At 40.9% G+C, this 12709-nt stretch overlaps 1 protein-coding gene across 50 annotated transcripts in view; it reads right to left on the bottom strand.

The window, feature by feature from the left end:
- Positions 1–12709, bottom strand: part of TTN (titin) — a 290139-nt gene that overhangs the window by 18709 nt on the left and 258721 nt on the right. For all 50 annotated transcript variants that reach the window (XM_088676590.1, XM_088676579.1, XM_088676604.1 and 47 more), the window contains 18 exons: positions 12353–12649; positions 11055–11642; positions 10667–10969; positions 10242–10538; positions 9763–10050; positions 9357–9656; positions 8949–9251; positions 8496–8801; positions 6615–8381; positions 6220–6516; positions 4889–5176; positions 4484–4783; positions 2327–4393; positions 1912–2214; positions 1517–1822; positions 1125–1415; positions 705–1004; positions 276–581 (listed from right to left, as the gene is read on the bottom strand). In XM_088676590.1, coding sequence (XP_088532716.1) covers positions 276–581; positions 705–1004; positions 1125–1415; positions 1517–1822; positions 1912–2214; positions 2327–4393; positions 4484–4783; positions 4889–5176; positions 6220–6516; positions 6615–8381; positions 8496–8801; positions 8949–9251; positions 9357–9656; positions 9763–10050; positions 10242–10538; positions 10667–10969; positions 11055–11642; positions 12353–12649 — 8907 coding nt within the window. The remainder of the gene's footprint in view (positions 1–275; positions 582–704; positions 1005–1124; positions 1416–1516; positions 1823–1911; positions 2215–2326; positions 4394–4483; positions 4784–4888; positions 5177–6219; positions 6517–6614; positions 8382–8495; positions 8802–8948; positions 9252–9356; positions 9657–9762; positions 10051–10241; positions 10539–10666; positions 10970–11054; positions 11643–12352; positions 12650–12709) is intronic.

The following is a 12709-nucleotide window of genomic DNA, read 5'->3' on the forward strand; positions in this document are numbered from 1 at the left end:
GTTTTTAGGCCAACGTTCATGTATACTTTAGTTGAGATTCCTGCATTGCAGGGGATTGGACTAGATGACCCTTGGGGGTCACTTCCAACTCTACAGTTATATTATTCTATCATTCTAAGGCATCCATCCTGGCAGCATAAAATAAATAAATAAATCCTCTTTGGAGCTGTGGTGAATGGTCCAAACAGCACCTCTGGACCTTCTAGATTCAAGGCCTATGCAGTCTTCATATTGTTTAATCTACACCATTAATGAATATAAACGAATGAACTTACATGATGGGTCTTTGCACAGAACGTACTGCGAAGCATCGCTAGGCTCGCTGTTGCCAGCAGCATTTACCGCAGTGACACGGAACTGATATTCACTGCCTTCCATCAGACCAGTAATTTTCAGTCTTGTGTCATAAATGATGTAGTCTTTATTAACGCGGGTCCAGCGTAGACTTTTCTTTTCTCGTTTGTCTACAAGATAGGTGCTGATCTCGTTACCCCCATCCGACTCTGGCTTCAGCCACTGAATAATGACGTGCTCTTTGCCAGCACCTACTGATTCAGGAACACCAGGTGGTGATGGGATAGCTGTAAATATTTTTTAAAGGCAGGGAAAAAAGTTAGGTATTTCACATTTATAATGTGTAACACAACTTACTTTGTGCTTCCCCCGAAAGGGGAAAGTCTTCACGAGGCTAGAGAAGTACTTACTGAATGAATTTCTAGCAATAATGGGTTCCGTTTCAAGTGGAACACCTGGTCCATATTTGTTGACAGCTCTTACACGGAATATATATTCATTATTCTTTATAAGTCTGGTTACTACACATGACAGTGTTGGACATTCGGGGTCAACAATAACCCAGTTCAGCCTGCTTGTCTCGCGTCTCTCTACAATGTAATGAGTAATTTCTGCCCCTCCATCTTCTTGAGGCATCCGCCAAGCCAAGGTACACTTCTCTTCTGTAACTCTGCTTATAGTGATTTTGCCAGCACATGGACCAGGTGAATCTATTGGCCAAGAGTAAAAGGATCATTACTGCAATGAAAGAAATTCTTTAATCTCAAAAGAAAACTTTAAAGGAAAGAAGTTAAATAGCCACAGAAAACTAGCAGTTACGAAATACTCACCAAGCACTTTGACAAGGACAGCAACTTGCTTTGTCCCACTGGCATTTTTAACAGTTAATGTGTATTTTCCAGTATCACTTCGGTCACAGAACTTGATGATTGCAACAGCATGCTTGCTTGTGTATTGCAAAGCGACCTTTTCACTTGGGTCCAGTTCTCGGTCACCTTTAGACCAAAATACTTTTGGTTCTGGTTTTCCTCCAATCGATGCCTCAAGAACCAGGTCAGATCCAGCCCTAACTGTTACAACGTCTCCTTGCAATTTGGCATCCAGTTCAGCTTTAGGTGGTGCTATGGAGGGGAAAAGCAAAAGAAATAAATTGTGGATGTTGATCTCTTAAAATACGGTCAATTCATGACCTAATTAAAAAACCCACGTGAACATCTCTTACAGTATTCATCTTTACAGGCAACAGGGCCAGTAGATTCAGAACCCTTGCTAATTACACCAGCAGCATTCTTTGCCAAAACACGGAATTCGTATTCCTCTCCTTCACTGAGAGCTGTCACGGTAAAGGAGTTTTCAGAGACAATGGTGTAGTTGCATTTCAACCAGCGTCCATCTCCAGCTTCATTGTATGGTTTGCGTTCTACAATATAGCCAACAATTTTGCTTCCACCATCATAAAGTGGGGGAGACCAGGTTAATGACACTGAAGACCTTGTTACATCTGTGACCTCTGGCCGGCCTGGTGGATCTGTAAGAGAACACAATGCAAAAACATCACTCCATTGTTCCTTTAAATAGTCATAGGACACACACTTTCTCTCTACCAGTTATACTTACCAACAGGATTTTGGGCCAAGACAGCTCTTGAAGCTTCGCTGGCTTTGCTCAGCCCAGCAGCATTTAATGCATATGTTCTGAATTGATACTCCAGACCTTCCACGAGCCCTGTGACTTTGTAGTTACATTCAATACATGGAGATTTGTTTTCCTTCACCCAAAGGATTGTGTTGCGTTCTTTCTTTTCAATCCAGTATCCAACAACTTTGCTGCCGCCATCATGATACGGTTCTTCCCACCGAATGGACATGGCATTGGCAGAAACAAAATAGACTTCGGGTCTAGTGGGTGGGCTTGGTGGGACTGATGAAAGAAAATAAAGGAGGGGATACTGTTAAATACTGCTGTGGTTTTTAAAACAACAAACAAAATAGGAATTAATTTATGCAGATCTGTTAAAACAATTATTACTTACCAAATGGATGCTCAGCCACTATTGGTACTGATTCTATTGGCTTGCTGACACCAAATCTGTTTTCTGAGCTTACACGGAAAGTGTATTCCATATATTTAGTGAGGTGAGTTACTTTGATCTGTGTACGTTTGACGCTGGAATTTACCAGCTGCCATGCTGTTGTACCAGATTCACGTTTTTCAACAATATAGTTTGTAATACCAGTGCCACCATCATCTTCAGGCTCCTTCCATGACAACACACAGGATTCGGCTGTCACAGAAGATACTTCTATGGGGCGTGTAACTGGGCCAGGTCTTCCAATAACGACGACTGTGACAGTGAAAGTTTTCACGCCAGCTGTGTTCTCAAGTGTCAAATAATATTTACCGGAGTCACCTCTCATGCTCTCCTTAACAGTCAGTGTGGTTCTTTCCTTGGTTGTCTTTATAGTCACTCTGTCTGTTTCCTTGAGTCTCATTTCTTCAAGTTTCCATGTTACCTTTGGAACAGGACGTCCACTAATTGGTATGTCAATAGTGAAAGAGCTACCAGCTTTGCAAGTTATAAGTTGTTTAGTTATTCCACTGAGATCTGCAGTTGGCTCAATCTGTGGCTCTTTAATAATAACAGAAGAAAAGGCTTCTCTTGGTTGACTGTAGCCAGCATTATTCCTTGCTTTGACACGGAACTCATATTCATTGTTCTCTATAAGACCTTCAACTGTAAAAGTCAGCTGTTTAGTTTGACCGGCTTCAATCCAATAGTCAGATCCCTTTTGTTTCATCTCTAGGAGGTATCCAGTGATGCGACTACCGCCATCATGATCAGGTTTCAGCCAAGCTAGTACTGCAGAAGACTTGGTAGTATCAACAATGTCTAATCTCTTAGGTGGAGCAGGCTCTTCTGTGGCTACAACTGGCTCTGTTAATTCACAAGGTTCACCTATTCCATATTCATTTTCTGCTGAAACACGGTAAAAATAGGGCACACCTTCTGCAAGATCTGTGACCTTAGCAATTTGGCGAGTACATTTTTCATTGACAACCTGCCAGCTGCGACGGCTTGCTTCTCGCTTCTCCACGACATAATGATGGATGCGAGCACCTCCATCCAAAATAGGAGCATCCCACATTAAAGTGATAGAGCCTCTGGTCACATCCTTAAATGTAATGGGGCCTGGTGGCCCTGGAGTGTCTAGTACTTTAACAGTGAAAGCAATAGATTTCTTACCGCTGTTGTTTTCTACAGTCAATACGTATTTGCCAGCATCTGTTCTGTTGCAGTTCTCCACAGTTAATGTACTGAATGAGTCTGTTGTATGTATGTCAGCACGCAGGCTAAGAGACGAATCTGCTTTGGACCATATAGCAGTAGGAACAGGTCTGCCCTTGAAGGCAATAAACAGACGGATAGTTGCACCTGCTCTGACAATATGTGTCTGCTTGAAGCTAGCATCAATATCAAGTTCTGGTGAAGAGAGTCTATCTATTGTTTGCACCGAAGCAGAAACTTCACAGCTTTCACCTTTGCCTGCACCATTTACAGCACTGACTCGGAATTTGTAGTTTTCATTTGGTTCTAGATCAACCACAGTATACTTGGTAGCAATGCAAGTCTCAGCATTGACTTTATGCCATTCTCCTAAATCTGCTTTGCACATTTCTATGATGTAGCCAATTATTTCCAGGCCTCCATCAAAAACAGGCCTGGTCCATTCCAAGCTGACACTTGTCTTTGATGTGTCGGTCACTTTGACAACAGTAGGAGCACTTGGTGGATGAACTACCTCTCTGCATTTAATCAGCCTTGAGATACCACTTGGCGGCCCAACTCCTGCATTATTTTCCGCCATGACATGGAACTCATATTCATTGCCTTCGGTGAGGCCTGTGACTCTGAACCGTGTCTCAGAAATGGGCCTCTTGCTGGATACTTTAACCCAGAGAATACTTTTCTTTTCTCTTCTCTCCAGGATATATTGGTTAATGTCACTTCCACCATCTGACGCTGGCCTTGTCCATGTAAGTGTGATGCTGTTTCCTGTTACGTTGCTTGGTTCTGGAGTGCCAGGAGCCTCGGGGACAGCTGTAAAAATAAAAGAAGCCAATCAGATAACATCCTCAACAAGGTTGCCAACACTGTAATTTAAGATTTCTCAATTTAATGTAAACTTACTATAATGTGCCTGTGCTACGATTGCATCAGATTCCAGTGGCCTGCCAACACCAAACTTGTTGGCTGCTGAGATACGGAACTGGTATTCATTGCCCTTTATTAATTTGTGTGCCGTGTAACTGCATGTTTCACAGTGGTCTTCAATCAATGCCCAGGATACTCGGCTGGTCTCACGCTTTTCAATCACATAATGAGTAATGGCTGCACAGCCATCATTAGCAGGAGCCTCCCACCATAAAGACGCCTTCTCTTCAGTAACATTGGTGAATCGTATTGGCCCACCGACTTTTCCTGGGGTATCTGTAACAGTCAATTACCAGTTATTTTTTTATTGTTCTTATTTTAATATATAATGAATAGAATGCTAAATAAAAAATGGCTCAATTTCATATAAGGAAAGTTTACCATGTACTCTTATGGTTATGTCTTCCTGTCTGGTGCCCGACGCATTCTTGGCTTCTATTCTATATACTCCACGATGTTCCCGGGAAGCATCTCTAACAAACAAGGTGCTATAGCCAATTGCATTGTTGATTTCCATATTCAGCCTCTGGTCAATCTCAGCTCCATCTTTAAACCAGGTCACCTGAGGAACTGGCCGGCCTGTGATGAAAACTTTAAACCTTATGCTTTCCCCAGCTTTCACTGTAAGACCATCAAAATGTTCGGCACTGAACTCAATATTTGGTGCAACTAAAGAATAAAAAGAAGTAAAATAATGTTCACTTAATGGTCAGCAACATATTTTCTTGGAAAACAATATAAGGAGCTATAATAGGTATTTTATGTCAGAGTTTCACTTAATATTAAATACAAAACTATCAGTATTTATAAGCCAGTCTTCCACATACGATCAGTTTTTTTTTAAATAAAATTGAGTTACTCAGTTCATGTTTATGATCTTTTGCAGTATGGATGAGGAAGCCTAGGCTTTCCAGTTAGCCCTCAGTATTCTCCCTAGTCATCCCCACTCTCCCCAAGCCATACCCCTCTCTGATGCACCTTCACACATTCTTCAGGTGCTTTTGCATGACTGGAATGTGTCTCTGAAGAGTGATAATACCTCTTGTTTGGCTACATCAAGGATTGATTGATTAATTTCTACATCACTTACTATATAAAAAATAGCTCAAAGTGCTGTACAGAAAACTGAAGCAAAAACAGACAACTTAGACAAAATATTACAAAAATACACAGCTGTATATGAAAATGTTACATTAATACAAATCTATATCTATATCTATATATCTTTGTTTGTTTGTGTGTGTGTGTGTGTGTGTGTGTGTGTGTGTGTGTGTATATATATATATATAGAGAGAGAGAGAGAGTCATTTTCCTTCTGAGAGACATAGGAGAGGGAGAGGGAGAGAGAGGGAGAGGGAGAGAGAGAAAAGTAGAAGCCTCTATTTTTTGCATGTCTGGAATGTAGCCTACTGAACAAAAGTAAGAGCCACGTCCACTGCTCTGTCCATTTTTGCCTCTGCCCTCCACACCAAGCATGTGTCCCTATGAAGATTATCCACAAGGGACTGGGTGCTTCGGGTGGAAAAGGTTGCTAACTCCTGATTTACAGTATTAGTAGGAATGGACAGTGTTAACCAGTTGCTTAGCAGATAGTGAGATAGTCATCAGAGTTCAAAGCCATTCAGTAATGCAGCCATTGGCTGTAAATAAAGTGCTGTGGCCCATAAACTTTAAGAGAGCCTACACATAACATGCTTATAAATTAGGCTTACCAGCTTCATCTCTGGTCATGATATAGCCCGAAGACTGAGAAGGAGGGCTGATAGTTCCAACAGCGTTTCTTGCAAGTATTCTGAATTCATACCGATCGCCGGGGCTAAGTCCTGTAGCTGTATACTGGCATTCACTGACATCAATAAAATTGCATCTGACCCAGCGATCACCACTTCCTTGACGTTTCTCAATACTGTAGCCCACAATCTTGCTGCCTCCATCACGCAGAGGTGCTGTCCATTTCAGAGTAATAGTCTCCCTAGTCACATCAATGTAATCAGGGGTGCCAGGTGGATCTGAAAGAAACACAAGTGCATTAATAGTAATATAAATCAGCATAAATTCCAACAGCGTGTTGAGGCAGGTGCATTGTATTCAGTGATCAGTCACTTACCTACTGGGGAAACAGCCAAGGAAAATTTGCTTGGGTCACTAGCAGAGCTTAATCCAGCAGAATTTTCTGCATATACACGGAACTGGTAGTCCAAACCATCCATTAATCCAGTAATTCTGTATTCTCTATTAGATATTGGTGACAAATTGACTTTCTGCCACAATATGCTGTTTCGTTCTTTCTTTTCAACATGGTATCCAGTAATTTCTGCTCCTCCGTCATAGACTGGAGCATCCCAAGATATGGTCATTCCATCAGCTGTCACATTGTAAACAACAGGCTTCCCTGGTGAACCTGGTGGTTTGAACTGGTGTTTTGCTATGACCTCAACGGAGTTTAGTGGTGGGCTCACTCCGTATCTGTTTTCTGCGCGGACTCTGAACTGATACTCTGCATCTTTAACAAGGTTGGGAACTTTGAAGGTCGTCCTTGACACACTAGAACATATCATTTTCCAGTTGGTCTGTGAGGTTTCACGCTTCTCAACGCTGTAGCCAGTGATTTCTCCTCCCCCATCATCTTCAGGAACACCCCATGAAAGAACCATACTATCTGCTCTGATTTCGTCTAATTTAATGGGTCCCTTGGGCTTAGATGGTGGGCCAAGTGTTATAACTGTGATTGGGAATGACTTCCTGTGAACACCATTATCAAGAATTAAGGTATATTTGCCACCATTTTCTTTTTTCACATTCTTAATGCTTAAAGTTATTTTGTTTTCAGTTTTCTTGAAGCGAACCTGTTCACTTTCTTTAAGAGGAATGTTGTCTTTCAGCCAGCTCATAGTTGGCTTTGGCTTTCCCTTATATGGTAATTCAACATGTACATTATAACCTATTCTCACTGTTACTTGTCCTCCAAGTATATCAGAAAGGTCCGCTTCAGGTGTTATTACATAGTCTTTCACTGTAATGGGTCCAATTACAGAAAAATCACTTCTTCCTTTTTCATTCTTTGCAGAAACTCTGAACTCCATAACAGAAAGCTCCTTAAGTTTTTCAACTTCAAATTCGCATGCTTTACTTGCCCCTGCATATGACCATTCATGTTCATCCTTCAGTTTCTTCTCAATAACATAATCAGTTATGATACTACCACCATCAAATTCAGGTTTACTCCACTGTAAAGTGACAGACGTCTTTGTTGAATCTTTCATGGCCAGATCCCGTACAGGTCCAGGGACTTCTGCTGCTTTCACTGGTTCTGAAGTTTCACATGGTTCACCCAATCCATTTTCATTTTCTGCAAGAACACGGAAGAAGTATGGGATCTTCTCTGACAGGTCAGTTATCTTAAATGATGTATTAGAGCACTTGGCTGTAACAGAGGACCATGCTCTCTTCGTGGCATCTCTTTTGTCAATGACATAATTTGTTACTTCAGAACCACCATTGATGAGTGGTGGGTCCCATACCAATGTCACAGTTCCACGAGAAACATGTTTAAGATGTAGTCTCTGGCATGCAGATGGAGTGTCAAGGACTTTAACATTCACAAATGAAGTTTTGGGTTTTCCAACTCCATTCTCAATTGTGAGGACATATTTTCCCGTATCATTGCGAGTGACTTGAGGAATACTAAGGAGTGTGGACGATTCTGTGTTCTGAATGCTGTATCTTTCATCAACACCTAGATTTTTTTCACCCTTTCTCCATGTGGCAGTTGGAGGTGGTCTTCCTTTGAATGGAATCATTATCTGTACATCTTCACCTGCTTTAGCCACAATGGAGGTTCTGAGAGCAACATCTAGATCAATCTGTGCCTCCTCTGCAAAATAATAATAATAATAAAGAATAAGTTAAAAGAAAAATAATTCGTATTTGGGGAAAAGATGAAAATACCGAATAATAAATATAATAATAAAAAATTACATTTACATACCAAGTATGTCTTTAGCTTGTACAGCTTCTGTCATTTCAATAGGTTCACCTTGTCCAGCATAATTTATAGCAGCTACACGGAAGTAGTAATTGATTCCTGGCTGAAGGTGAGAAACAACATACTCTGTGGTTCGCACTTCTCCTCTTGCACTGACCAGAGTCCATTCTTCTTCTTCCCCTTCTCTCTTTTCAATAGCATAGCTGGTAATTGCACTTCCTCCATCATAGGCTGGTTTACTCCAGCCAAGTGTGACAGATGTCTTTGTCGTATCCACAACTTTTAGCTTAAAAGGTGGCCCAGGTTTTTCTGCAAAATGCAAGTAACAAAAATGAGACTTGACAACCTTGACAACTAATAGCAACAACTTAGAGCAATATATGGCCGTACACAGTTTCAAGAATGTGTATAATTTGACCTTTGCATTTTTGCACAATCAAATGAAATGTTTCTTACCTATAGGATCTTCAGCTTTGTAGAAGTCCGATGCATCAGAGAAGGGACCTTGCCCAGCTGCATTCACAGCAGAAACTCTGAACTGATATTCACTGTTTTCTGTTAGTCCCGTCACTTTCTGCCTGGTGTCACGAATGGTTTCTTTAGACACCTTGAACCAGCTTAGACTTTTCTTATCACGTCTCTCAAGATAATATCCATTTATCTCGCTACCACCATCTATAGTTGGCCTGCTCCAGACTATGGTCATAGACTGTTTAGTTATCATGGAGGCCTCTGGTGTACCAGGCTGTCCAGGTGTAACTGCATTTTTAGTGAAACAAAAACAACACCAGGTCAATATAAACTAATAGATAACCACCTAGAGGTAATAAAAAAAGGTATTAATTACCATCTGTCTTAACTTACCAAATGCATTTTTAGCTATGACAGTGTCAGATTCCAGGGGCTCACCAACACCAAATTTGTTTACGCCTCGTACACGGAATATATATTCGTTTCCTTTTATGACTTTTGTGGTAGTGACCATGCATTCTTCAAGTTTTTCTGAAACCACAGACCACACCACACGGCTCGTCTCGCGTTTCTCAACAATGTAATGTGTCACAGAAGCACCTCCATCATCTGCTGGTGGTTGCCACACAAGGGCAATCTTTTCCGCGGTGACCGTTTTGAAATGTATAGGTCCACCTGGTGGTCCTGGTTTATCTGTTTAATAGGCAAGAATATATATATATATATATTAAATATGCAACAATGGACACAGCTAGTTGAATTGACAGAAGGAAACAATATGAAAATGCTCCAAACATACCAAGGATCTGGACCTTGATGGTGGCAGATGCAGAACCCATGGCATTCTTTAATTTCAGTTCGTAATTTCCGCTGTTAATACGAGTTGCTTCTTTGATCAGTATAGCTGAAAATTCCGTGGTGTTTTCAATAGATACCTGGGCACTGGTATGTATTTCTTTACCATCGTGGAACCACTCAATTGTGGGCACAGGCTTTCCTGAGATGCCAAGTTTCAGTTTAATTGCCGTGTCTGCTTTGTATTTGACTACTTCTGTATATTCTGGTGGTACATCAATTTCAGGTGCACCTTAATGAAAAAGAAGTGGAATAGAAAATATATTAACATTTTCGAAATGTTAATTTCAACATTTCAAAGGGAGCTTGAAACAGTACTGTGCTGCCCAGCTAAGACCCCTGAATTCAAAGTAGAATTTCTGTTAACAGGATTTACTTTAAACTCAATCACATAACTGGGTATCAGTATTATTAATTTCTTACCATATGTATCCACGCATGTTATAGGGCCTAAAACATCAGATGGATTGCTAATTGAACCAGCAGCATTCTTAGTAAAAACACGGAATTCATATTGGGAGTTTTGAGTCAATCCTGATACAGTGAAATTAGTTTCAATGACATTGGTGAAGCTTGCTTTTGTCCATCTTCCATTTGGAAGATCACGTTTCTCAACAATATATCCAGTAATTTTGCTGCCACCATCAAAAGCTGGCTGTGTCCAAGAAAGATTGACAAATGTTTTGGAAATATCTTTGACACGAAGGGTTCTTGGCGGCTCTGCAATATGAAAAAGCAACAACATTTGGAATTAATGTGTTCATTCAACAATGACTCACCAAAGAAATATTTTCTACCAAATTCATTATTTGAAATGTGATTCTTATCCTTTGCTACAGACTACATACCGCAGGCATCTATAGCAAGAACTGCATCAGATGTATGGCTTGCTTTTCCAATACCAGCTGCATTTTCTGCATACACTCTGAACTCATAAATGAGACCGGCGGTGATATTGGAGGCCTTGAAGTGAGTTGTGCGTATAATCATTTTGTTAGCTTTCTTCCATAAAATACTGTTCCTGTCCTTCATTTCCAAATGGTAGCCAATGACTGCACTGCCTCCATTGGAAACAGGTTCATGCCATCCAACAATTATGCTTTCTCGAGTCACGTTGGTGATCCATGGTGTGGAAGGTGGTCCAGGGGTTGCTAAATGAATATTAAGTACAGGTTAATAAATCATAAATACATGCCTGAAAAACTCGGAAAACGAGCATTACGAAAAGTCACTTACTGTAAGGAAGCTTAACAGTTATACATGCTGAGTCAAGATGGTCACTTATGCCAAAGCGATTTTCTGCTTTAATACGGAATTGATATTCTTCTCCTGTTGTAAGTTTCGTGATCTTAATAATGTTTCTAGCAACAGTTGCAGACACTTCAGACCACACAGCAGTGCTTGTTTCTCTTTTCAGTACAATGTAGTTGGTAACTTGACTTCCGCCATCATAACGAGGTGGCTCCCACTTAAGGTTAAGACCTTGTTCAGTGATATCACTTACAACAACAGGGCCAACTGGAGGGCCTGGTCTGTCTAGGACAACAATCTTAAGGAAAGATTTAGTAGTTCCACTGGAGTTGGCAGCTGTGATGTCATATCTACCAGAATCAGTAGCCACACTTTCTTTGAGATTAACAATGACACTTTCTGCTGTGGTTTCAGTGTTAAACCTCATCGTTGGTTTGAGAGGAATGCCATCCCTGGATAAAGTCACCTTTGGCAATGGTCTTCCAGAAATTGGAATCTCTACCTTTAGGTTTGAACCTGCTCTTACATAAACGGTGTGGTTTGGGAAACATTTCATGTCGACTTCAGGAGATTCTGAAAAAAAAAATACATTTGCAAAAAGTTAATAATAACAATAACAATATATTATTTATACCCTGCCCATCTGTCCGGGTTCCCCCAGCCACTCTGGGCGGCTTCCAACAAAATATTAAAATACAGAAATCCATCAAACATTAAAAGCTTCCCTAAACAGGGCTGCCTTAAGATGCCTTCTAAAGGTCTGGTAATTGTTATTCTCTTTGACCTCTGGTGGGAGGGCATTCCACAGGGTGGGTGCCACTACCGAGAAGGCCCTCTGCCTGGTTCCCTGTAACTTGGCTTCTCGTAGCGAGGGAACCGCCAGAAGGCCCTCAGCGCTGGACCTCAGTGTCCGGGCAGAACGATGGGGGTGGAGACGCTCCTTCAGGTATACTGGAGGAGTGCAGGTATACTGGTTTTCAAGTGCATTTTCAACTGAATTTGTATGAGCTCTATGTGATCTATTCATTATTTATTAATTAAAACTATTTCTATACCACCTTTCATGTAAACATCACAAGGCAGTATACACATACACATTAAATTTACATCAGAACTCAAAGAATAAGTAAAATACCAGTCAACTTTAGATCAAAACAGACATGTTATTATCAACTAGTATCAACATGCAGCAAAGGACTGGGAGAATAAAGTTTTTAGTAGATGTCAAATTGCCAAAAGTGTCACCGAGGTGATTCCAAGGGGACGGCACTGTTTCCACATACCTAGTTGGTCTTTAACTGTAACGGCATGAAGAAGCTCTTTGGGGTCACTTAGACCAGCTTGGTTTTCAGCAAATACTCTAAAGAAGTAGTCTGCATTCTCCTTGAGACCATGGACAATATGATGAGTTGTCTTGACTACAGCACACCTGACCCACTTCTGCTGCCCTTTCTCTAGGGCTTCAACAAGGTAGCCTACAACTCTGCTTCCTCCATCATGTTCTGGCTTTAGCCACACAAGAGATACACTATCTTTAGTAACATTTGATACTCCCAGTTTTTCGGGTGGACTTGGTTTTTCTGAAAAATAAAGAGAAGATGATCAATCAATCAATCAATCAATCAGTCAATCAATCAATG

This window comes from Zootoca vivipara, chromosome 1 (genome assembly GCF_965207765.1).
Source record: "Zootoca vivipara chromosome 1, rZooViv2.hap1.1, whole genome shotgun sequence".
NCBI classification, from domain to species: Eukaryota; Metazoa; Chordata; class Lepidosauria; order Squamata; family Lacertidae; genus Zootoca; species Zootoca vivipara.